The sequence below is a fragment of the Aphanomyces astaci genome, assembly GCF_000520075.1.
Source record: "Aphanomyces astaci strain APO3 unplaced genomic scaffold supercont1.36, whole genome shotgun sequence".
NCBI classification, from domain to species: domain Eukaryota; phylum Oomycota; class Saprolegniomycetes; order Saprolegniales; family Verrucalvaceae; genus Aphanomyces; species Aphanomyces astaci.
In genome coordinates, this window is record NW_009798299.1 from 420,804 (window position 1) to 445,623 (window position 24,820).

Here is a 24,820-nt window from a genome sequence, read left to right on the forward strand (position 1 = left end):
AGTCAAGTTTGCGGGCTTTTCGGTCGGCGATTTTGTACTTGTCGGATCGGTCGTCAACCGTCCGACAAAATTGGCTCTGCATTGGCGAGGACCCTGCCAAGTGACCAGAGTCATCACAGACCATGTGATGGAGACTCAGCAGCTGGTGCCACCGTATGAAGTCACGGTCCATCATGCGTGCCGACTCAAGATGTACCACGAAGGTGGTAGAGAGGTGACCGAAGACCTCGAGGCGCAGATCGCGTTTAGCGATGGCGGATTTCATGTGGAGCGCCTGGACGAAGCGCGCTGCGTGGATGGCCAACACCGAGTTTTGGTGAAGTGGCTTCGACTTGACGATGAAGAATCGTCCTGGGAACCTGCGGCGAATTTGCTGGACGACATTCCAGTCGTATTTCGCAAGTGGGCGGCGGCGAACAAGGAAGACCCTGCCGTGGCCGCCCTCATCAAGACACTGGACTTCCCGTAGGAAGGGAAATGTTCTGCAGCGTGCAGAGCTATTGGGTCGCGCGTTAGTTTGACCCATTGCAAACACACACACTCTGTGTGTGTGGCGTGTCAAAGGTTCCGATACCTTAGTGGATGTACTGAGTACTTTAGTGAATGGTAGTCAGTAGGCGCCTCGTGGCGTGTTTAACCTCACTAATATCAGTGTGTATATTTGCTGCCTTGACGAAGGTCCCGTGGCCGAAAGCCAAAAGGAAGCGGGAGACAATACACTCTGGCCCAAAACGCCATTTTGGGGCCAAATTCGACAAATCTGATCAAAATTGAAACATATCTAGCTTGAAGAGATTTTTAGCCCAAATCCAATAATTCCACATGGGACACTCGTTGAAGAGGTCCAAAACGTCATACTAGTATTACAAAATGGACCTTTACCTCCATTTTGAAAATGACATTTTGGCTAATCCCATTTTGCGAGAAAAATGAATATTATTTTTGAAATGTCACCAGACGCTTAAACATGTCTTGCTTGTGTAGAGTTTTACCAGTGACCCAAATCCAACAATTTCAACTGGGATTTTCTATATTTTGAAAATGGAATTCTTGATTTGTCCCATTTTGCCAGAAAATGGAATTATTCTTTTTGAAATGCTACCAGACGCACCCTTATCAACTCTTCCCTTGCTTTTGTCCTTTTACCCAAAATTTGGAGTTGTGTGCTGATTCGCCAAATCTATCGATCGATTCTTTGTACTGAGTTTTGTGTGTAAAAAGTTGTGGAGATTCTGATCACACTAATCTAGGTCTCACACTAGTTAGATGCTTATGATGGCTCCCTGCAATCTGATTGGCTAAATCCCTTCTATCGATTCTTCTGTACATTTGGTTAATCTGCATGTTAGAATAAACACAACAATAGAACTGGTGATTGCGAAATCTGTCTATTTCAATCGTGTTATTCTCCTTTTACCCAAAGTTTGGACTTCTATGCTGAATAACCAAAAATTTATCGATCGAGTCTTGTACTGACAGTGAATGTTGTATGTAAAAGAGTTGTCCAATAGTGGTGAATCTGTTAACGTTGATGATGGTTTCCTGCAATCTGATTGGCTAAATCCCTCTTCATTCTCCATGTCCTAGTTGTGCTTGATAACAGTAAATACGCATAGTCAGATAGATACATCATGTTCATGAATTATTCGTTGTCGGTATTATCACGAGCGCCGTCTATAATGTTGTTCAAGTACCCGCCTTCGCTGCAGAGGTCGTAAAAGATGCCGGTGCCAGCTTGGATCAACTTGCCCGGGGCGTCGCATTGCACGATCCGGCCTTGGTCGAATACCATGATGCGGTCCGCGTCCAGCACCGTGTCGAGGCGATGGGCGATAGTGAGCACCGTGGAGCCTGCAAACTCGTCGCGGATCACGCGCTGAAGGTTCTGGTCCGTCTCGTGGTCCATCGCGGCCGTGGCTTCGTCCATCACGACGATGCGGCACTGCCGAAGCAGCGCTCGAGCCATGCACAGCATCTGGCGCTCGCCCACGCTGTAGTTCTCTCCGTTCTCTTCCACTACGCTCTGCAGTTTGTCCGTTTCGGCGGCGATGCGCCCTGTGAGCCGCACCTTGGCCAAGACGGCCCACAGCTCGGCGTCGGTATACTGGTCGAAAGGGTCCAAGTACGTGCGCAGCGTGCCTTTGAACAGGATCGGGTTCTGGGGAATGATGGCCATGCTTTCCCGCAACGTCTTGACGCCCATCGAAAACGCGTCTACGCCGCTAATCACCATCGTTCCAGACGCGAGTTCGTTGATGCGGAACAGCGCCATGGTCAAACTCGACTTGCCAGCACCCGTGCGACCGACGATGCCCACCTTCTCCCCCGACTTGACGTCGAAACTGATGCATTTCAGTACCAGCGGGTCGTTGGGTTTGTAGCGGAAGCTAACGCGGTCGAACCGGACAGAGCCATCTTGAGGCCATGAAGAAGGCACGCTGCCAGGAATGACGCGCGGGGCCTCCTGCTCCACGTTCGTGTACTCTGCCACGCGTTCGGGGGCCACCATGGCCGTTTCCAGAGAAGACCACACCCACACCATGCCTTCCAGTTGGTTTGTGATCTGAAGCGAGTAGTTGAAGACGAGCCCAATCAGCCCCGCCGTCAAGTAGTTGCGCATGTACACCAAGGCCAGCGTGGTCACGAGCAGCATCGACGCACTGATCATTTGGATGCGGAAGGCAAACCACTGACCGGCCAAGTCGCTGCAAAAGTTGGTTTCATTGTTCCGGTCCACCTTGACCTGGTGCAGCCGTTCGAAGCGGCGCACTTGCTTAGGGCCAAACGCTCGCACTAGCACGGCGCCGTCGATACTCTCTGAAATGTGGGTGATCATGGGCGACCGAGTGGTCTTGGACAGCCGCTCCATCTCTCGAGCAGGCTGGACAAACACAGACCCGACCTTGTAGTAAATGTACATGAGTGGCAACAGCACCACGCTCATGGACTTGATCACGAACACGGTCGTGCCCAGCGAAAACACCAAAATGAACAGCGTCGCCACGAAATAGCTCACGGACCCAGGAATGCGACCATCCACTTGGTTCATATCGCCGCTGAAGCGGTTCAAGATACGGCCCAATGGGTTCGCGTCGAAGAAGCGCATGGGAGCCCCAAGCAGCGCCTTGCACAGGTCGTCAAACAGTTTTTTCGACGCTCGAAGGCCAGCCCACGACACGGTGAGACTGCGGAACACTACCATGACCGACGAACCCACCGCCAAGAGCGCGTAAATCGAGATGTTGTACTCCGCCGACGCCTGAAACTCCTCGGACGTTGTAGTCGAACCCGTCGACGTCCACGAACTGAGCCAGAGGTCGCTAGCCACTTGGAGACCCTGCCACGCACTTTGCACCACCAGCAGCACAATCACGACTGGCCAACCACCCAAAGCATTGAAGTAGGCGAGAAACACTTCGCTGGACACCCGCCCTGCCTCGCGCTCCTCCACGACCACCAACTTGCCACTCGTTTCGTTGTACGTCTTGGGCTGGGAGTCGTCGACGGGGGTGAATAAGCAGTACTGCTCCAAGTGACCTCCAAACGGAGATTTGACTGAGGGCGACACCAGCATCATGTCTTGGTAGTGTACAGTGGTCACAGCAACTCGGTCTTCCAACAGATCTTCGGACGAGTCGTCGGTAAAGTACTGTCGGGCTTTCAAAGGCGAGATCGGGCTCTTGTCCAGACCTATCTTGGCCACGTTGACCGTTTCCACCAACGCCCCGTCCTTGATTTCAATCGTACGGTCCACGTACGGCGAACCAATGATTTCAGGACTGTGCGTGACGAGCAGAATGGTCTTGTGGCGCAACAGACCCAACATACACTTGGTGAAGATTTCGTTCTGCACGATGGCGTCCACGGCAGACAAGGGCGAGTCCAAGATGAAAATGTCGGCGTCGCTGTAGCACGCCCGCGCCAGACTGATGCGGGCCTTTTGTCCGCCAGACACGTTGACGCCCTTGGACCCAATCTCCGTCCGGTCGCCAGCGGCAAACAGCGTCAGGTCTTTGGCTAACGCACACGCTTCGAGCACGCTGTTGTACTTGACGCGGTCGTAAGGCAGGCCAAAGAGGATGTTTTCCCGAATGGTCATGTTCTGGATCCACGGCTGCTGGGCAAAGAACGCCACGCGGCCGCTCACCCCCACAGAACCCCCGTACTTGTCCAGCTCCCCCAAGAGAACGTTGCAAAAGGACGACTTGCCTTCGCCCACACTGCCGTGCAGCACCACCAACTCGCCTCGCTTGACAGACACGTTCAAGTGGTTGAAGAAGGGCTTGTCCGCATCCCAGCCAAAGCACCCGTCGACCACTTCGATGGCCATCGCGTTGGACGACACGGTTGAGCTTACGATGGTCGGATCGCGCTCGTCCAAGGCGAGGAATTCCGTGAAACGCTTGTATGACACCAAGGACTGCATCCACGTGGCGATGATTTGGGGCAGCCGCATCATGGGGGCCTTGATCATGTTGAACAGCGCGAGGGCCGTGAACACCTTGGATGCCGTCAGAGTTTGCTTGAACAGAAGCACGTACGAGGCGAAGGACACCGTCGTAAGGGCCACGGGCGCGATGTAGTTCATGGCAATCGTGCCGGCTTGGATACACGACCCCGTCCACAGCGACTTCAATTCGTCGTCGCGGAAATCGCGAATTTTGTCGTAATACCGTTCTTCCCACGCGTTCAGCTTGATGATTTGCATGGACCCAAACACTTCGTTCACGACCTTCATGCGGATGTCCTTCTTTTCCATGAGTTCCTTCCAAGTGTTGCGAGACGCTGTGGCGAGGAAGCGGTTCACGATGAAGGCCACACCAATGACCACGATGCCAGTGACCATGGCCCAGCCCAACACTTGCCACAGCATAAACAGCAACGCAACCACTTGCAATGGTGTGATCCAGATGTCGTTGGCAGTGAACGACACGGCCAATACTTGCCACATGTCGGACGTAAACAAGTTGGAGATTTCGCCGGTGCTCTTGAGTTTGCGGGACTTGGCGTTGAGGACCATGGTCTTCTTGTACAGCAGGTTTTGCAACGCCGACGTGAACTGGACGTACATGATTTCGTTTTGCAGATCGGACTGGGTCTTGACCACCGCTTGGAATACTTTGACCACGAATAGCATGACAATTGGAACCAACAGCGTTTGAAAGTCTGCGCTCGTAGTCTCGACGGACGACACGACCTGCTGCAGCACAATGGGGCCATAAAGAGATGCCACCATGGCCACGAGTTGCAAAAACCCGATGAACAAGGCACGCAGGCCAAACACCGACAAACTGGCCTTCACGATGGACTTGGTGGCGTGGTACTTGGGCTCAAACTGGCGACTCACAAAGTCGCACTGGTTTTCTTGCTGCAGCGGCCACAGGTCTGACGACTCGAGCTGGCGTTGATTGCCCAGGTTCATGAGTGGAGTAGCCCACCCGTAACTGAGGCGGGAGAGGACATTCGCCGTGTCTAGAGGATGCCTGGCGTAGTTTCGCTCCTCCTTCACACTCGACACGGCTTGGTACCGTGCGGATTTCGACATGCTTTGGGATGCAAGTGAAATTGAAAGTAACGTCGTGATGCGATTCACATGAGTCGCGGAATGTTCTGATGTTGTAGAATTTTTGATTGACTGTGACATCAAATGTACAAACACTCTTGAGATGCCGACCACCAGCGATTTTGCAAACATATGTAGCAGCAGCTGGGCAGGCACACACATTCCCGTATTTTTGTGAATGATGGTACCACCAGGTTTTGGGTGTTTACATTTGTTCACACTTCGTATTGTGAATTCCGGTGAAACTTGCAGTTTTGGGGTGGTTTGACCCCACGATGTAAAGTGCCAACAAATCGACCGAGCCTTTTGATTCGTCAGAAAAAATATACACTTATTGTGCTTTCGAGTGAAATTTCATGTTGTGGCGTGGTTTCTCGTTGGAATTTAAATCGATTTGATTGGCTACCTCAGATGAGCTCAAAATTATTAGCCAATCAAAACCTTCTCAATGAAATTCAACCAATCAGATCGATTGTGGATCGGTTTGGTCGGCGCAATTCGATTGCACCTCCTCCCCAAATTTGTATCAAATCGACAATAACCAATCACAAACTATCTTCGACATTTGATTCCCGGAAAAGACAGCAGACCATGGCAGAGGCAGCAAAAAGGCAGCATGCACACGCCAACACCGTTTACCACTGCCTCTTCGCCTACTACAGCCTCGGCTTCTCGCGCAGACACCTTACACTAGTTTTCAACAAGTCCGAACATACCATTGGCAACTGGGTCAAGGTCTACGAAAAACTGGCGGGTACGAACGAGCGACCACCGCAGCCGACAAGAAGTTCACCACCCCACAGCGACAGTGGCTCTTCGAGTTCTACGACCGCCACCCAGTGGCATATCTCGATGAAGCTCAAAGTGCCTTCAAGCGTGTACACCGCATCATGTGTTCGCTGAGGGGTTGCCACCATGGATGTATCGTCGTTCGTGGCGAGCCACTTCTGTCGGCAAAATTTGAATTGCACCTTCTCTCAAACACGTCATAGAACCTTTCTATATTTATATATTATCATATTACAGAGGTTTGGATTGGTTCTGAAATCACCCTCCAGATTGATTGAACCAATCGAGCATGGAAAATTCGACTAGAACTCACAATAATCTGCCATGAAATAACTCGATCAATGAATGCTTGGCGATCACTTGTGACTTTAATTGAACGCATTAACTTCCAATATTCATGGAACACATTCTACACATTGTATTCTCTTATTGGCACCTTCAAATTATGATGTTGAAGGAATTTTACATAGATTTTTCTTTAGGTTGAATATCGACGAAACCTATGAGACTTCGACGTTTGAGGTGCGATTTCGAATTAGCCAAGGCGAAATATACGGATCTGACGACATATTCGTTGAAAACTTGGTTAATTGAGTTTGGATTATCATTTTTAAGACATTCCTCCGCGAGGGCCGCACACCGGGTTTGTCCACAAACATCATTCCAAGTTCGTTGAAAACTTGGAATGATGTCTGTGGACAAAAAGTTTGGAAGCAATTCGTCTACATTAAAGTGTTTTTGTTTTAGGTCAAAGTTCAGTATTTTGCCGTTAACATTTGTTTACAAGATGTAATCTTGTCTGTTTTTTATTCAAACTATATTAGGTATTGTGAGTTTTTCCCCGCTACAAATCTACTTCTACGATTTCCCACAGCCTCTAGTAACGATACCTTATGGATCTGTACCCCCAAAAATGTCAGTAAAATCTGATCACAATGGATACAGCTCGATAAGGTGGTCTACAGTAATTTCATTCCAATGGGCTCGGATTGGCCATTTCTACTTCTTCACTTGCTTGATTGGCTAGAACGAAATAATTGGAGAATTTTGATCAATATAAAGTGACTTGGGTACAGCCTTCTAATGCACCAACAAATCGTTCTATATTGGCACCATTCAACAATTTGGGTTCAACTCGATAAGGCAAAATCGTAGGTACTGAATCATAAAGTATACGGTAGTAATAAAACTGAAATTAACCACAAAATGTTATACTTGTAGTATGCAATAACAAAGTCTTAGGGCTGGTCTGGATGCCACCTCATAAAATCATGCCATAATCCTTTGTTGCAAGTCTGCGAAAATCTCACCAAGTCTCAAATCCCATGAAAAAAGGGAAAAAAAAGTACTACTTACATCGTTTGGGCCTGTTCCAAGTAGATATTTATAGCAAAATGAAAAATTGGTTCCAAGTACAGTTTCCTACTTTTAACCTCTTTTTATGCGATTTTTTACGCAACTCACTATACCAAAAGTAGAAAAAGATGTCCTTGACGTCTTTTTCTAAATCGTGAAAAAAGAGAGGTAAATCGATTTTGGTTGCCTGATGCTATTTCTGAAAACTGTATGGAAACACTTGGAACTCATTTGACCAATCATAACGTAGTACTTTATCTGATACTATTGGTTAAAATGAATTGATTGAAGCAAAATTGAGTGTGTTACGGAAAATTTGAGATCGACAAATGTGACCAACGAATTCTGACCCTCCATATTTCTTGCCTGACAGTGAATAAAATAGTAATGCTGATAATAATGTTTGTTCGCCAGATATACGTTACTAGCCTATTTAGGATTAATTTGACCTAGTTTTGACTTATTTGAGGTCCGGATACCACACGGTATGGTGCACGTCATCTAAAAACTTCAACTGGCCAAATCGAAGAGTGGAGGTTTTATTATTTAACGTACAACTAATGTAGTTAAACCCAAAAACCAAAACGTTAAATACTGATTTCAGCAAATTGAGAAGTAGAATCGACAGATCTCAATGTGGTGAAGAAATTCTACGTCTCAGATTCAAATTTGGTGATGAATTGGTCCAGAAATAGATATTTAACCTAGCGGTATTTTACATGGGCGCTTGGATACAGTATTTGGCCATAGGATGGCCGCTGACATGTATCTTGATTTTTGTATGCACCTCTTATCCGTATATAATATTCGGAGGCATAAAACGCATGAAAATTTTTGAGTAATGAATATGAAATAGAAGTCAGAAAATTTTGTGAAAAGTTGGTACTTTATAGATGACGTGCACCATGCTTATTTGATTCCCATTGATTATGTGTGCAAGTCTTCGATGTGGACACAAACCTCCATAAAACACTCGATTCTCAAGAAAGTTGTGGCATAATTTTTGAGCTATTTGGTGGCACAAAATCTCGAAATACTAAGCGACCGTTTTATGTCATTTTTCGTGATGTCCAAACCCGCCTTTAATGACATGGACAATATCATTGCTAGTACATGTATCAACGTCACGATGTACAGTACAACTAATCGATCGCCTTGGCTTCACTACCGGTAGTACAGTAATGTTATAAAGTGAGTAGTAGCCGTGGATACAGGTTGTTGGTTTGAAAACACCCTTGTGAAATCTCCACGAGCCGTCGCTACATATTTCTAAACTCTGTACAGAGAGTATACTACTCGAGGCCTCGCATTCAATATGTCACATGTCGCCGCCTTCAGATTGTTCCTCGTCGCTTGGAATATCGTGGACAATAAAGTAAGGCTTGCTGTCGGACGACAGTTTAATGGACGGAAGGGTCGTGCAGGATTGGGCCAAACTCAAATTCACAGGCGTGGGGAGGTCGTAAGAGTTTGACAGGACTTGGCAAATGTCACTCATGGAGATTCCAGTCGATGGATTGGTCTGCGGCATAGAAGATCTCATCACCGCGACCGCCGCCGCCAAAGCCGACTGTCGATATTGGTCCTCCACTGGGGTATGGCGGGAGCACCACCCGCCCGTTCGCGCATGCATAACGCATCCGTCAGCTTTGCATTTCTGACCTCCGCCGTGTCGAACGCACTTTTGCCGCGCATGGGCTTTGTTTTGACACCCCTGAACAGAGCACAACTTGATGGGATGCCGGTCGCCGTGCCTCGTGCAGAAGCCTCCGTTTCGTGCATATCCTTCGCACTTGGGGTAGTTGCAAGGTTTCCTTGCTCCATGGCGGACACACAAACCTCGCGCGTACACCTGATTGTGGCAGTTGTGGATGTGGCAAATGCCTTTCTTCCGGTGGAACGCACACTTTCGCGTCCCAGGACGGACGCGTTCAGTGCAGCCATTGAAGTGACACATCTCCGTCAGCTCACTACTCTTGTCATCCACACTACGGCTCCTTGTGTCAGTGAGTCCTGCTGGTGATGCTTGTGGCCTTGGATCTTCCATTGCTCACTCCTCCTTGTCGCCGTTGCTGCACTGGTTCGTCCAACCCACAGCGTTTAGTGAGTGCAGTAGGAGAGTGTTGAGAGCGCCGATTACAATTGGACAGATTAAAGCCTGAGAGCGTACCAACAGGTGGTTTGCAATAATAGAACACGAATAAACCGACCGAAAAAAATAATTGCATACATTTACTACCATGACCCTAGAAATACTTTTATTGTTTTTGATTTTTGATATCATGCACTCCGCTTGAGGCTGCGGAAAACAAGGCATTGCATGGAAAAAGGAGGGATCAATTAATTTTTTATGGTCAGCTACCTGTAAGCCATTTTGAGTCTCAACGTGTGTCTAACGAACTGTGTACGTCGTTCTGCATCGAGAAGCTTGAAAGTGCGCGAAAGACGGTTTCGTGCACTGGTTTCTGACCAATTAGAGCGAGTTGAAGTGAACATGCGAAATATATTGGTCTCGTCACGAAATATATTGGATGTTTGCGAATCTAACTGAGCAAATCACGAAATATACCGGAATTCCACGAAATAAAATGAGTGAATTCGACGTTCCCACGAAACTCAATACCGAGGTCGCGAAATATAACGAAGGGCTCCACGAATTTAAATGGGATTCCACGAAATATACCAGAAATTTTTCGAAATTAACCGCAAAAAGTGTAACGTAGAGTTCCAATTTAAGAGACATATTTTGGAGTCGCAGCGGGGAAATGCAGGCACTGAGGAATGGGTTTCGACTTCTGAAAACTGATAATTCAAAAGGAAACACAGGTCTTTCCAGGAAGCACTGAAACATTGATTTTCACAGTATCTATCATGTCCTAATGTCCGAAGCAAAACACCTCAAAAATAGTGGACAATTTAAGGGACATATTTTAAGCTTGATCGTAGTATTGATACATGCATACATTTTTTCAGGTACATATTCAACCTCGACAGGTTATGTATTTATAGAGCCAACTGGTCAATTGATATATATAAAGCACATGGGATCAACGAGAGTATTAACTAATATAAAAAGGTATTGCAACACAAATTTCAAGGTGGGTGATTGGCTGAATACGATGTCCCTTAAATTGTCCCATGTCTCTTAAATTGGAACTCTACGTTAGTTGTTCTGCATGGCGCTGCAGAAAGACCCAACGTAAAAAACCAATTTACTGTTAACAGTAAGATACCTTTTTTGGAGGCGTTGGAGTAGAATGGACATAACTTTTGAGTCCGTTACGATATTTGAGTTTTGCGTACTGTAGTGATTCCAATACTGTAGACAAGACGCGCCGCTTTCACTTCATAATGGAATTATCAGTTTAGACAATGAACTAACTACACAGGTAAATTTGTTACTTTCTAAGCATTTGTACTTACATTTTGATAACCAATTTAGGATAACTTTTTTATCTTAAAGTATGTCTCGGAGCATTGAAATTCTGTGTTCAGGGTAGTTACAACAGGCTTCATATAATTTATACAAGGGTATTGTTTTATAGAGATATTTTTCAGTTGTTGTAGAAGGATGGCCACCGAGTTTACAGTTAACACTCGACAAAACCTCAGATCCAACTCAATGTGGCCCGTGTCGACTAGGGTACTTCAAACCCAATCTTGAATGACTGTTACCAATGACATCTACGCCGTTTTTGTATTTCATTCATGTGACGGAATGGTCAGCATTATATGACAGAGGTTTTGACTCGAACAAATAACGAGGTGTGATTGGGCATTACAAAGTTATCCTAAATTGGCAATGTTAACTTAAACTGGTTTTTTACGTTATGAGCCTTTTTAGAGGTCGGCTACAGCTTTGGAGTTTTAGCGTCACGGGTGGGGATTCTCAAAGATGGTAGGCACTACAGTAATCATATGTATGGTGGACTTTTGTAAATTAATTTCCATGGCGGAATTCAAAAGGTGATCGATAAAACTATACTAGTATTGTCACGGACTTCGATTTCTCCGAACATCTATGATCACTATGGTGACGTTGTCTGTGCTACCCAATTCCACGGCCATACTAGCCATTTTCGCCGCCATTTCGTTCAATGGCATTTGCGCATGTGTCCTGTCATATAGTCATGAGCAACCAACCTCCATCGATACGTCAACCGTGGCAGAGCACATGGATTACCTTATAAACAAACCCACCGCATCGTTACTAAAGACGTCCCAGAGTCCGTCGGTTGCCACCACAATGTACTCGTCGACACCTTGGAGCTGATACCTCGTCACTTCAGGCTCTGCGATGATGTACCTACACTTTCACGTCAGTAAAGTGCTCTATTGACTCAATAGATAGCTGGTACCGTTTTAGTGGTAGGTCACCAAAGGCCCTCGCCACGGCCAGCATGCCATTGACACGAGGAATGCCACGGATGTTGAGCACGATGCCACCGGCAGCTTCGATCCGCATCTTCTCCGCGGCGCAGTTAGGCTTCTGGTCCGTAGTCAGCGCCGTGGTCTTGGATTGGTTGGTTACTGGGTCCTCCGAGCACAAAACTGCGCGGCAGTCGCCAATGTTGGCGATGGTCACTTCGTCCTTGCGGACCACGACGGTGATAGCCGTACACCCGTCCCGGTACCCCCTTGTGGCCGCCATGTTTAAGAACAGCTTGTCCATTTGTAGACACGCTGCAAAGAGCGCGTCGCCGACGTTAGTCTTGAACGCGTCGGCGGCCGCTACGCACATGGGCAGTACCTGCGACACCACATACGAGCAACGCCGCCCCGCATGCCCGTCGTACACCCCATAGTACTGACTCGTGCCCCCCAGGAGCACAGACGGCGCCCGTGCTGCACACGCCACGTCCAAAGGCGGCAGTGTCCATGCGGCGAGGGCCGGGGGCGCGTCTGCGTCTATCGTGTTGTCGCGGATGATGGTGTCGAGTACTGTGCGCATGGTGCCGGACGAGTCGACGTCATCTTGGTTCTTGAGGTGGTTGGTGCGTTGCTGGGTGACCAGCGCCGTTGCGTATGCCTCGAGGTCTGTGATCACGCGGAACGTGTCTTCGTTGTATGACCGAATACCTCGGCTGGACGCTGCGCCAAACAGTGGCCTGTGCGCCGGATCGAACGTCAAAATCGGGTCCACAAACGTCTGCCCTATGTCGGAGGGGTGTGCAAGGGACAGCGAAGGGGATAATGACGTCGATGCGAGGTGTGCGACGGAGATTGGCCGGGCGAGGGATCGCCGCCGCCACAAGCCCCCAATGACGGACGAAATATACGCGAAGGCGTTGCACAAGGGCGACAGCATGGAGGGGGATGTGACATGTGCTTGCAGATCGCCATCGATGATGGTCGAGTTGGTGCGGCCCATGGTCCGCTTGGACGCGAATGGCGGCATAGGTGGCGTGCGACTGCCGCCTCCTTGAGCGGCAGCCATACGTGGGACGAATTGGAGCACGTGAGTTTGCGAAACGCAAGGGGGGTTTCATATTCGTGTTATTTATAGACAGACTGCCGTGAGGGAAGTCATGAAATGATGTTTAAAGGATGGCACTAAAGTCGCAAGGACGTAATCATAACGTCGCCGACAGTGTAGCCGTGGCGTTGTTGTACGCCCGTTCCAGCACCAACAGACCATGGAGTAACACGGCCGCATCGTCCGCGTTCAGGCGGAGGCTATCGATTCTAGTGATAACAAGGTCAGTGAGCATGAACAATCCAACCACGAGCGAGGCGTGGTATGAGTACTTGTGTCGAAGGATCTCGAGGGTAGCGGCATGCACGGTGGGACTGTCGTCCAGAAAGAACTCGCCGGCAGAAGCCACGGACATCGAGTCGTCATTCCAATGACTCGAAGAAGAGGTTCTTGTTCTGTGGCTACTGGGGGCCGAGGGTCGGCCATCACCAGAACCATCAGACGCACCAACTCTTCCATCCGAAGACTTGGGCGTCAAAGGAGCATCATTGCTCACCATATCCACCCCCTACACACACATGACACGCGTTTATTCTCCATTGCAAACCATCGCGATGAGTATTTATATTTTCGCACGCACGTCGTCCGAATTCAAGAGCACGCGGTGGACGTTGTGCAGCGCCACGCGAATGCTGTCGCGGCTGTCGTCGTCGACGGTGTCGCTCAACTGAGCATGCAGCGACGCCAGTTGGCGCCGCAGGGCGAGGATGGCGTATGTCGTCGAGTCGGATGAAGCGAGATGGGGTGACGACTCGTCCATCACGGCATCGGGGCGAGGCCTCAGAGTGTAATGAATACGCTTGGCCCTAGATCCAACCAACACACCGTTCACAGGTCAAAGTGACAAGTGAGTGGTGGGTGTATTATTGTACCGACTGGCAAACTTGAGTGTTTTGTGGGTTTCGTTCAATCCGGAAAGTGACGGAGACAAGGTGCACAACATGACCAGCGAGGCGTGGGGGCCCAGAGATGGCTGCAGCATGCGTGTAAGCTGCGAGTCTCCGTAGGGAAGGTCCGTGGTCTGGGGGGGGGTCGTCGGCTTGTGGGCTTCGTGGCTGAGCTTCCACAAAATGTGCCCAAATGCCAGCAAACTCTTGTTCATTCCACCTGCCACGTCTCGGCCTTGGACCACCTACAATGCGATTCGAACGAAGTCATGAAATACCGCCATAATACCCGATTCACGCTTTCAGACGGTGCCAAATCGACAAAATGGAGCACCGCCATGTGCACAGGATTCGTGTTGGCGGATGGTAGAGTCAGAGTGGTGACTTTTGCCTGATACTCCACCGTCTAAGGTACAACGAACGACATTTATGTTAATCCGATTGCAACACATTTGGCCAACTGCAGGACGACCCTACCACACGCAAAATAGTGTGGCGTTGAGACATCGCTGCACCCCGTCCTGGCTTGGCGATTCCTGCGTCCAGGATGGCCAGGGCGTGGCCCAGAGACATAACCGAAACTTCCGTGTGCCCAGTCAACTCAAATTCGCCACGAGCACCTGGCATGACATGATCATGCACAAGAAACGGGAAAGAAGGATGGACGTACCTTGAACCATCCGAATTGGCTCGGTCGATGGCGAAGTAGTCAACAGGTCTTGGAAGCATTCGTTGTCAATGTCCACAAAGGCCACCTGAACATGCGACCCATCGTCAACGAGGAATGGCATCGCGCCAGTACATGATTCGTACTCGAATAAGGTATTCGGTAGTGTTTCGCTGCTCCTGGACATGCTGGAAGATGTCTCGAAGCGCAAGGCCAATTATGCCACCCTTGCCTTGGATTGAATACGTCTTGCCAGAGTTGGTCTGGCCGTATGCGACCACAAGTGCGTTGTGCCCCCCTCGCATCGCATCCATCACGGCGTCCTTCAATACTTGGGTTGATGGAACATGCGGCGTTGATCAACCTACCTTGGCCACAGATCCATACACCACCGCAGTCGACGTTTCAGGGGGAAAGAGGCGGTCGAAAGTATAGGCCGTTGGGGAATCCTTCATTCGCCTGTCGAGAGCCGCGGCTTCCGTTGACGAGGATCCGCGGTGGGCAGGAAAGATTTGCTGCGAAATGGTGCGGTTGTGCCTATGAAACAACATGGACCAAGGCCATCATCTCGGCGTCGCAAGGTCGCAGGTATGCGAATATCCACGTCATCCTACCACGTCCATGCGTGCTTATCGTGCTGCGCACCTTCCTCGTCTGGAAGCAGCGGACGAATGCGGACGCCAATCTTTGCGCGCTGGGGCACCGCCGCCTTGCCCAAAGTTGCCATGGCGATCGAATCTCAGATTCATCGTGTCGCTTTCGACGTTCAAAACCCTTTGACAAAAAATATTATAATAGTATTAAATTATAAGGGATGCCCCAACCGGCCGCAGCAAGGCCACGACGGCGGTGATGTTGTCGGTACTGTGGGGCTGGCGCTTGGCCAAAGCTACGACGGCAGCGCTGACTGCATGGGCTTGATCTGCATGATTCATGTACCCGGAGCAGCGAAGGGTTGAATCCACGCATCTCTTGACGAGGGAATTTGACACAACTTCCCACACTCCGTCAGACGCCACCACTAGTGCCACCTATACGTAGCATCGTCATACTCGGGCTTCACACTCTTCGTCGACAACTTACATGCTCGGTCGGGTTCAAGTCGTAGGAAGCGCATTCGGGGTCACAAATGACAAGACCAGTCTGCTTGCATTCCACGTCGCCGAGTGAGCGCGAACAAGCGAGGCCGCCAGGATAAACCCGCAACGGTCTTCGTTTCACACGATGTATCCATCCATCAGCGATCTACTAACATTCAGTCGTCATCATCATGCATCTATCTCCCCTTGGACCTACCCATCGCAGCGCGCGTCGGGGCATGGACAACGTCGACTCTGGCGAGCGATACATGTTGCAGAACGCGACAAACCCTCCACTGTCGTAAACCCGATTGGCTTCGTCGGGACGTGCGGCGTTCTGGTCGATTGTGAGTTGCCGGACTTTGTTGGTCACCATGATGGCCCTGGAATCCCCCACATTCGCCGTCGTGAGACGCGTGGTGCCGCCGATGCGTTCGATCACGACTGCCACGAGGGTAGTGCCGTCGATGACGCCGTGCTTCCGCCGTGCCATGGCGAGGAACACCCTATCAAGCTCCCGGACACTCGCTTCTAACGCCATACACGTGTCCCTGCCATACGCCGGCGACGCGACCAACATGGCTTCGAAATTCTCGCGCGCAAAAGCTGCAGCGCGGACTCCGCAATGGCCGTCAAACAGCGCAATCGCAGAACGATGCAATGCGAGGTCGGTTGTGATGCGCGGCAGGTCGGGGAATACAGCGTACACGTCTTCGTTCGTTTGGCGGGAGTTCCCGATATCCGTCGTTGCTCCAACGTGGAGCATCATTGTCGTGTTTGCCGGCAAGCACAACTTGACAGTTACACACCAATGTAGACATTAAAATAGGTTTACGCTGCAAATTAAAATTCGACTTCTTGTGGTGGGGATCGAGTCTTGCTGCCGCTGCCATGACGACGACGCAGGTCCGCAGACCCCGTCTCGACACTCGACACACTTCGCTTCAGAACAGGCGCTGCAGCCACTGCTTGGCTGGGCCGCGCGGCCTTCTTGCTTTTGACTCCTCTGCTGGATTGCGATCGCTTTAGCACGGTTGACGGATCGACTTTGTAGTACTCCTTCTCTGTGGACGCGAATGCCACTGGCGGCACCACATCGTCGCCCTCGGGTTGTGCTCGACCGGACTTGGACCACAGACGCTGCTTGACGGTCTTGAATGTCGACGACGTCTGCACTTTCTTGATGCGTGTTTCCAGCGTGGTTCGACCTGCAGATGCCGCCACGGCCGCATGCGAGTACGCTTTGAGCCCCTTCTCCTTGCCTACGCTAGCCACGAGGCTCGCCTTCTCCTTGCTGACACTGGCGGCAAGACTGGCGCCTGCGTACATGGTTTGGCCTGCTTGGTTTGCGATAGATCGGAAGTTCTCTAGCCGGCTCATGATGCTGGTTGCAAGTTGTGGAATGTCGCTTCACTGCTACGCTGAGGTTGTCACGACTCTACGTGCATGTCAAATGGAGTTTCACACAAAAACTGGGCATTCGTAATACAGTTCACGAATGTGGTCAGAATACCCACCCGCTCAAAATAGATCCTTCGAAATATATTCTAGGGGTCAAACTGCAAACAATTATTTGATTGGATATTATTCGAACAGTTCGTTGGATTAACCAATCAAGCACATGCAAATATCATATTTCCACGAAGGATTTGTCCGATAATTTGCCAACTCGTGCGTAGCCAGCCATATCTCCTGTATACAGTGTTGCTTTGCACATGGTTCATCAAATCGCGCAAGAAACAATCACACACACGCCGAATGGTGTTGTGGTACTGTATGCATGGCATCAGATTAGTCGTATAAGCCTTGACAACGGGTTGAAATTTGCTTTTTTGGTTTTGCAACTAGTGACTGGAACGTCGATCCTTCATTAGTCGCAGTCAAAATCCCGCCCGCCACGACTCATAAACAACTACCGCTAAAAAAAAATTATAATTAAAAAATAAAACTATTTTATTATTTGATATAATACCGGGAAAAACAGGACTCGAACCCTGGATACAGTAGTGCTACCGTACAGTTGTGAGTTAATCCATTGGGCAAGTACAAATGCGATATTTCTCCGATCGGTAAGTGCATGATTGTACTTCGAAGTATTAAAATACAGATTGCGACAGCAGGAGGCTGCGGGAAATGACGAACATACTGTAGCCATCCTCGGCGACATAAGCGAGGATGAAGGTATGTCTAGACGAAGGAGACGAATTTTGATGCAAGTCGACTTTATATTCGATTCCACTGTTCAAAACGTATACGTGTGGACTTTAAAGATTGACCGCCAGTTAGAATGCTTTTTGGAAAAGTATCCACTACATTCCACACGAGATTACCGTTACAGGTACATATTTTCAATATAAATAAAGTATGTCATAATTTAAAAAGATAACATCGAAATATAGCATAAAGTTAACATCAATGTTTGTCATAATTCATGACAATGTTAACTATCGAGAAAGTACATGACATTGTCGTTGAATTGCTCAACAACGGCATGTCTGTGCGTGATACATTTAATATGAAAACTGAAGGCATGGTTGCGGGCTACAAAACAAGACGTGATGTGCGGCGATGATTGCACTTATTTAGCATGCGTGAAGTGACCTCAAACATGCAAAAAAACTGAAATATAGCTTACTTTGGGAGTGATTATATCCTGTAATAAGCATCGTAACTCAGTCCATGATACTTCATTACGCAGTATCGATGCTGCTGTACACCCTAACATGTTCTTGTGTTGATTGGCGATCTCTGAGCCACGAAGCAGCACATTAAAGACAGCATATATCGATGCTGCTGTACACCCTAACATGTTCTTGTGTTGATTGGCGATCTCTGAGCCACGAAGCAGCACATTAAAGACAGCATTTTGGCGTGAACGTCAAACATAGCGTAAAGATGGCAGGCAATTACTACGTAGTATTGTCATCTTGAGCTATAATTTATAGCATACATTGATATGTTATATTTTTTTAACATTTACATGACTTGTTAATGGAACTCGCAAGGTCATGACTCTAATTGGGTCCATCACACCTTTCTTCTTACACACGATAGGCTATAATACTGGCAGAAGAGGTTTCAATTTTGAACTGTTTGAATTTTGTAGAGCTTTTTGTGATGCTGCTCGAGAGAATTGTGCACTGATGAGTTCACTCCGACTATATCCAATGTGGTTCTTCCCTTACAGCTATTATTATGTTGTGGCCTCGGTTGGGTCGCAATGCCGTGCCGGCACTGGTGGGCCAATGCGGTGGCGCAAGACGTCTTGGTACAGTAGGAACCCATCGCAAGTGCTGAAGTGGCGGCTTCGCGATGGATGACACCAAGACGTCTTGCGCCACCCCGGCAACTTTGCGCAATCGATTGAGGAAGATGCCAATCCTTCAAATGGCAATTAAAATTAACGCACCGCTGCTTTCTTCCTCAGGCCGAACACGATTTGATTCTAGCGTGTTGTATGGTGATGATGAATAATGTACAACGTTACCATATCCTTTGAGGATCGTAAAGTTGATCATTTCCAGCAGCCTCCAGACCACAGACAGCAACCAGCGATCTTTTTTTCATAATTCTACCAAAATACTTAACAAAGTTTAAAAATTGCGTCATTATTCTACTATTAATACGTTTTATTTTCTATCAACTGTAAGGCGATTCATGTAATTTCCGGTCTGCTTGGCCTACTTTCTGTGTCCCATAACTCACCACAATACGTCAATCAAATTGGACTAGAGATACAATGATGGAACCTGCATGATGTTATAAAGTTCATCACGACTCAAAATTGAAATTTTCCTGTTTGACAATTGTTTTTTTATTCAATTCCCCGCCAGTAAATCACTTGGATAATGTATCACCGATTTGGGTGATCCCTATTGAGCCTCTTCATTGTAATATATATAAATTTATAGAAGAAATTTAATTTTAATACTGTCCCTTTATGGCATGTCTCACCAGCTCAATACTCACAGTGAATTCTTAACCGAAAGTTTTACTTTTTCCACTTTTGAGATGCATTTTACATCTTTATCTCAAAAGGGCTTCCGACAACACTACTGTAATATTTGCAAACCGTCCACGCCACTTGAAAATCATGTGTTTGACAAAACCGGAACAAACCCCTCACATCCGATGATAGAACCTCCGATACTTTATATAGGGCCCTTGGAATTGCCCATATGTTGTGGCAAAATCCCATGCCACTCGACAGGTCTAAAGGTGTTGCTTAGTTGCATGTCGACATGAACAGGATCAAGTTTACTGAGCTTGAGGAAATTCTGCCTCTCCGTGAGCCCAATGGTCACATGCTGCTTATAACGTCGCTCCGATATATAGTTGCTATCTATTCTTTGACGATAGGTCACAGCGGGGCCTGACTACAACGCCGATCATCTACATACGTACGCATCGTGACAAGCGTTAGCTACACCAACAATTACCAGTTCGTGCGTGATGTAAACGTGGTTGAGTTAAAAAGCGAGATACTCTACCATTTGTGGCCTCGTACGTCGATGTTGACAACCAGCATCGATGACCCAGTCCACAGTTGGTGCCCTACTTAACCTATTATAAACGTTTGAGCAGGATACAACTTATTCTAGAGATGACAAGTAAGCCGTACCTAGTGACGTCCACCGCTGTCCGATCGAGCTGATCTGAGCCTGGTATCAAGGCCGCGAATCCTAGTTGCTCTGTACAAGCCCGTTATCCCGAGTCGAGCAGCAATTTATGGGAGAATGCACGCGGTGGGTAGCGAGGCAAACGCTTTGTAATAAGTACCTCCGTGGAGGGGACTTGAGCGAAGTCAGTTCACCGGCATCCACAGGAAATGGGAAGTGGTCGGGATGATCGCCCGGTTCAGCAGTGATTGGAGCGAGGGTTGTAGCCGCAATAAGCATATGATCGTGCGGCGGTGATTGCAAACACATCGTAGAGTGTAGCAGATCCCGGCTAGAACATCTTTGGTAAATCTGTCGGTGGGTTGAGAGTGGAGGTTAGGTACAAAGTGATGGGAGAGGATGTGCGTGTTGCCATAGCCGTTGAGGCGATTGCCTTCGTGAATAAAAGAGTGAGTGGTTGCACGAGCAGCAATTACAGCTTGGTCATTACGACCTCCACGGTGAGTGCGGTCGCGGTCACGGTTGTTGCCCCGATTCTTGTCAGGATTGTTGTTCCACCTGACATTTCCAGGTCCACTAGTGGACCCATCCATGTTGGCCACAAGAGCCCTGGTTGCCACTAGGCCCATCGCGGTCGTCACGAGGACGTTGGATTGGAGGCGACGGGATGACATAATCGCGTTTTCTCTTCTTTTGGAAGGCAGAGCCATGTTTGTCAAAGACAGCGCGGTCAAAGCCAAACGTATAGTGTTGCGGGCATCCTCCGACTTGGGGGTAGGGCACACAGTAAGCGTGTGATTGGTTGGCAACGCCATGGTAGAAGCAGGACTTGCCGGGGGGGGTTGACGCAATCACGGTGCGCATAGCTCAGGATGGTGAAGACGTTCAGAACATGTATCGAGCCATCGGCTTGCGTAATCGCTTGGGGTGGAGGCATGCGTGACAGCTGGAAGTTGGGTTCATGTTTGGATGGTAGCGGTAGAGCCGTGGTCACCCCGAGCAGACGCTCGTTGGAGGAAGTTCTTAATATTCCGTTCCAGAAGTCAGCAACGACGACGGACGGGTTGGCGGCGCATGCAGTAGCGACGGAGTTCGTCACGATTTCCCACAATTCCTTCTCACCAATAAAGGTGTCGGACATCACACACAGAATGTAGTAGTTCCAAAATATGATTGTGGTAGTCGACGGATCCAAAGGATTGGAGGAGGGCGGGGTCATAGACACACGGTAACGTTTGACGAGGTCAATGAGTTCCACGGAGAGAATGTCGATACAACTCTCACCCGTGAACATGAGAGTGCGCAGATAGTTGGCAATTACGGCGGGGTTGTTGTCCATGGGGTTGGACTTGAAACGAGTCTTGATGTGCTCAAAGAGCTCGTAGGGACACATAGTGGCCTGATAGAGACGGCGAAGGTTCGTAGAGATGGCTGACACCATGAAAGTGTGTGCCGCAGAGCGTTGATTCGCAAGCTTTTTGGACGCCTCGCGGTTGATAACCTCGCGTTGATTGGCTGTCGCGTGCGCCTTGATTTCCGCGAGACGCGCTCACGATCGGTCTCCGATAGAGTAGGATTCACGACGTAGGGTTCGGAGTGTTCGACTTGATCGAGCTCGAGATACGTCTTGCTGATGTTGAGAGCATCGATGCGGTTGCGCTGAGGGACATGGTCCGGCGTAGAGTAGAACTCAGAGAGATCGCGGGACATCGCTTGGGTCAAAGAGTCCGTTTTCCCGACCGTGTAGGCCAGAGGCCGGAGGTCGTCGAATGGGGTGCCCACGAAGGGCTGCACAGAGGAAGAGAGGAGGCCCATAATCTGTCAAGGGGGAGGGGACGAGGAAAGAGGTAGCACTGGGGAGGGGCAACGACGAGGAACGCTCGAGTAGTCGAGAACAAAACCAAAAGTGATGATAAACGGACTGCTTAGCCGACCTATGATTGGGCAGAAACATACCAGCTTCTACAGAAACAGAAGACCAGATAATTCCGGATGATATTATCCGTAGATGGCCGTAAAAGGCCAAAGCAAAAACGGCCAAAGTCCCACTTCTTGACAGCAGCCATGAATTAATCAGATTTTACACCGTCTTTCTATGCGACATTCGTCGATTTTTTTCAGTCAGTGAAATTGGTCCATGAGCCAATCGTACTAGTACGTTGGTGCAATCATGCCAAGGATTTGAAACAAGTGAATTTGTCAAATGCTGACAGTAATACCTCCCACGCCGAGAATGCATCGAACGTTGGACGCGAGCGACGTTTTCGACGGGCTCAACCCTTGGTCGTACATCGTACATTGTACAAGACGCTCCCGACGAGATAGTCCCAATTAGAAACCCTTCCTAAACGAAGTATGAAACAGAGGAAGAATCGCTATTAGAGAGATTTTAGAGATGACTTCTCTTTTTCTTTTTTCGGAGGCTGCGGGAAATCGCGAAAATCAGTTTGGCCTGGGCAAAACCCACAATAAATTCGAGAGGTTGACTTTCAATCGAAAATAGAATACTTTGGCAGTAAACAAAATATAAACATGTGTTTACATTTTGTAAACTGACACGATTCATGCACTTTCGTGGCCAATTCTGACTCTATTTGAACGTATTTTCATCCACCAATCAAGGAGCGTAATCTCAACGTTGCGCTCTGTTATACTACTAGTACGAGCCAAAGCGATATGAAATTCAAGGAGGTTTAGGTTGGGTTTTTTAGGTAGAAGGTTGACGAAACCGACGAAACTTCAATGTTTGAGGTGTGATTTCACGTGAACCAACACGAGGTTCACGAATCTGGTTAGCGTAGGGCACCGATCATCGGCATTTTTCTAGCCTTTTTTGTTCGTCGATTTCTCGGTGACGACAACACCCATACATCAATACAACGGCAATATTATGCTCCTTCACTGAGATTCAAGGAATATCAATTTAAATAGGGAGCACAAGCGGTATGAATTTTCGAAGTAAGCCTTGCTGCATAGGGCACCGGTCATCGGCATACATTTAGACTTGCGAAATGTATTGAATTTTCCTAACTGCTGGCATGTGGAATTCTGTCAAAATATCTAATTTCAAAGTATTACGTGCTCAGGAAGGTATGAACTATTACAGTTTCTTTGTGTGCTACCACAAACGAAAATAGTCGTACGTTCGGGGGGATTAACCAACCGGTATTGCAATTTTTGCTTCAGGTCAATTGGACATCGTCGGAGTACGGAACATTATCATGTGTCCACCATTATATGTACTTTTGAGGTTAGGTATTTGCATAAGTTGATGTAGTCATGTCTTTGACACGCTATAAGGACGATAATTCTCCTTGGTGATGACGCCACACTCAGAATCCACTTTTTTACTACTACTACGAAGCAATTACTTGGATGCATACTTCTTTATGTATATCACTATTTGACTAAAATCAATTCACATTGGTTAACAGTACAACTAAACCACTACGATTTCATGTACCCCAGAGCTAAGAATAAGCTGCTGCTTCTTTGCTCTTTTCTACGTACGATTTCGTGGCATCAGCTTGAGCATGAAGGAGCTCATGATAGCCGGCTGTGATAAACATCCCAATCACCGACAACATCTTTCGCATTGGACCCATCTTGTTGCGTTTAGGAGGTAGGAGTAGTAGTACAGATATACTCGAGAATAGTGGCGGCACGTTCGAGCCATGTTTCTTCAACTTGTTCTATACGCTCCGAAGGCGACCGGAACAGAGACAACCGGTACATCATGGCATCCAAGGATGGTGGAAACAACCCAGTCGAGCATTTCACGATGGGAGACGTTTTTTTTATTTGCCCAAAATTCAAAGGTGATGGAGACTGCCTTCTGCTTGTTGCGTTACTTCCAATGTCCTTCCAAATGACGTCGGCGATTTGAGAACGTATGGCAATCTTGAAGGGGGGGATAACGAACACATCCATCGGCTGGAAGAGGTGGGTCGAATTTGTACGCAAAAACCGCAGCAGATTTCAGACGCTTCTCATGACAATAAGTGGGAAAGCCGGTGGTAAAAGACCACAACCTTGTCCGGCGTGATGGCACTTCGAGCTGCCGACAGAGCATGTACCTTCTTTCGCTTCAACACCGTATGACACAGCAGCATGAAGCGATGGTACCAGCCACGTGTCAAAGATAGAGCTGGTGTGGAGCCATAGGTAACCTCAAGACTGGCAGTCGCCTTCCGTTGACTCGTTTTCGCCCGACGGTATGACCATCCGTTTCAATGCCGAGGGTCCAGGTCACCAAGTCGTCCTCGTACCACGTGGGGAGAGGTGGAGGTGGCCCCGTGCGCAAGGGTGCCACGGTGGCTTCCATTGTCTTGTGTCGATGCACATAAGTATGGAGTGTACGAAGAGGTACTTCATGACGTATTGC

At 48.5% G+C, this 24,820-nt stretch overlaps 8 protein-coding genes across 12 annotated transcripts; 1 reads left to right on the forward strand and 7 right to left on the reverse strand.

Moving 5' to 3' along the window:
- Positions 1–127: 127 nt before the first annotated feature.
- On the forward strand, positions 128–469 carry H257_11882 (hypothetical protein; the record flags this gene model as incomplete). Its single annotated transcript, XM_009838956.1, has 1 exon — positions 128–469. The coding sequence occupies one exon, from the start codon at positions 128–130 to the stop codon at positions 467–469; it is 342 nt and encodes a 113-aa protein (XP_009837258.1).
- Positions 470–1,615: 1,146 nt separating this feature from the next.
- H257_11883 (hypothetical protein) lies at positions 1,616–5,560 on the reverse strand. Its single transcript, XM_009838957.1, has one exon. It carries the CDS (start codon positions 5,543–5,545, stop codon positions 1,643–1,645), a length of 3,903 nt encoding a protein of 1,300 aa, XP_009837259.1. The 5' UTR covers positions 5,546–5,560; the 3' UTR covers positions 1,616–1,642.
- Positions 5,561–8,867: 3,307 nt separating this feature from the next.
- On the reverse strand, positions 8,868–9,795 carry H257_11884 (hypothetical protein). The gene has a single exon (XM_009838958.1). The coding sequence runs from the start codon at positions 9,753–9,755 to the stop codon at positions 9,027–9,029; it is 729 nt and encodes a 242-aa protein (XP_009837260.1). The 5' UTR covers positions 9,756–9,795; the 3' UTR covers positions 8,868–9,026.
- Positions 9,796–11,633: 1,838 nt separating this feature from the next.
- Positions 11,634–13,177, reverse strand: H257_11885. 2 transcript variants are annotated; one of them, XM_009838960.1, is made up of 3 exons: positions 12,067–13,177; positions 11,892–12,014; positions 11,634–11,825 (listed from the first exon to the last, which is right to left on the reverse strand). In XM_009838960.1, the coding sequence occupies exons 1-3, from the start codon at positions 13,143–13,145 to the stop codon at positions 11,702–11,704; spliced, it is 1,326 nt and encodes a 441-aa protein (XP_009837262.1). In that variant the 5' UTR covers positions 13,146–13,177; the 3' UTR covers positions 11,634–11,701. The 2 variants fall into 2 exon arrangements, with proteins under 2 accessions (XP_009837262.1, XP_009837261.1); XM_009838959.1 differs by lacking the exon at positions 11,634–11,825 and having other exon boundaries at positions 11,870–12,014.
- H257_11886 (hypothetical protein) lies at positions 13,173–15,518 on the reverse strand. Of its 4 annotated transcripts, XM_009838961.1 has the most exons (10): positions 15,353–15,518; positions 15,107–15,275; positions 14,885–15,061; positions 14,742–14,826; positions 14,549–14,691; positions 14,361–14,477; positions 14,057–14,316; positions 13,765–13,990; positions 13,457–13,692; positions 13,173–13,393 (listed from the first exon to the last, which is right to left on the reverse strand). In XM_009838961.1, exons 1-10 carry the CDS (start codon positions 15,463–15,465, stop codon positions 13,282–13,284), a joined length of 1,638 nt encoding a protein of 545 aa, XP_009837263.1. In that variant the 5' UTR covers positions 15,466–15,518; the 3' UTR covers positions 13,173–13,281. The 4 variants fall into 4 exon arrangements, with proteins under 4 accessions (XP_009837263.1, XP_009837265.1, XP_009837266.1 ...); XM_009838963.1 differs by having other exon boundaries at positions 13,173–13,692; XM_009838964.1 differs by lacking the exon at positions 15,353–15,518 and having other exon boundaries at positions 15,107–15,306.
- A 182-nt stretch (positions 15,519–15,700) lies between these two features.
- H257_11887 (hypothetical protein) lies at positions 15,701–16,603 on the reverse strand. The gene is made up of 2 exons (XM_009838965.1): positions 15,822–16,603; positions 15,701–15,769 (listed from the first exon to the last, which is right to left on the reverse strand). Exon 1 carries the CDS (start codon positions 16,584–16,586, stop codon positions 15,987–15,989), a length of 600 nt encoding a protein of 199 aa, XP_009837267.1. The 5' UTR covers positions 16,587–16,603; the 3' UTR covers positions 15,701–15,769; positions 15,822–15,986.
- Positions 16,604–16,611: 8 nt separating this feature from the next.
- H257_11888 (hypothetical protein) lies at positions 16,612–17,294 on the reverse strand. The gene has a single exon (XM_009838966.1). It carries the CDS (start codon positions 17,195–17,197, stop codon positions 16,661–16,663), a length of 537 nt encoding a protein of 178 aa, XP_009837268.1. The 5' UTR covers positions 17,198–17,294; the 3' UTR covers positions 16,612–16,660.
- A 3,614-nt stretch (positions 17,295–20,908) lies between these two features.
- On the reverse strand, positions 20,909–22,251 carry H257_11889 (hypothetical protein; the record flags this gene model as incomplete). The annotated part of the gene is made up of 3 exons (XM_009838967.1): positions 20,909–21,055; positions 21,266–21,964; positions 22,042–22,251. 3 exons carry the CDS (start codon positions 22,249–22,251, stop codon positions 20,909–20,911), a joined length of 1,056 nt encoding a protein of 351 aa, XP_009837269.1.
- Between the last annotated feature and the right edge of the window lie 2,569 nt (positions 22,252–24,820).

Excerpts from the sequence above, each read along its gene's own strand:
- H257_11888 (XM_009838966.1), bottom strand. The coding sequence starts at position 17,197 with ATGAGCCGGCTAGAGAACTTCCGATCTATCGCAAACCAAGCAGGCCAA.
- H257_11886 (XM_009838963.1), bottom strand. The coding sequence starts at position 15,465 with ATGGCAACTTTGGGCAAGGCGGCGGTGCCCCAGCGCGCAAAGATTGGC. Across the intron at positions 14,317-14,360 it reads CGTCTGAAAGCGTGAATCGG|GTGGTCCAAGGCCGAGACGT; the intron begins GTATTATGGCGG and ends ATCGCATTGTAG. Across the intron at positions 13,693-13,764 it reads TGCTCTTGAATTCGGACGAC|GGGGTGGATATGGTGAGCAA; the intron begins GTGCGTGCGAAA and ends ATGTGTGTGTAG.
- H257_11884 (XM_009838958.1), bottom strand. The coding sequence starts at position 9,755 with ATGGAAGATCCAAGGCCACAAGCATCACCAGCAGGACTCACTGACACA.
- H257_11885 (XM_009838960.1), bottom strand. The coding sequence starts at position 13,145 with ATGGCTGCCGCTCAAGGAGGCGGCAGTCGCACGCCACCTATGCCGCCA. Across the intron at positions 12,015-12,066 it reads GGTGACCTACCACTAAAACG|GTACATCATCGCAGAGCCTG; the intron begins GTACCAGCTATC and ends GTGAAAGTGTAG. Across the intron at positions 11,826-11,891 it reads GCGGTGGGTTTGTTTATAAG|GACACATGCGCAAATGCCAT; the intron begins GTAATCCATGTG and ends ACTATATGACAG.
- H257_11887 (XM_009838965.1), bottom strand. The coding sequence starts at position 16,586 with ATGATGCTCCACGTTGGAGCAACGACGGATATCGGGAACTCCCGCCAA.
- H257_11883 (XM_009838957.1), bottom strand. The coding sequence starts at position 5,545 with ATGTCGAAATCCGCACGGTACCAAGCCGTGTCGAGTGTGAAGGAGGAG.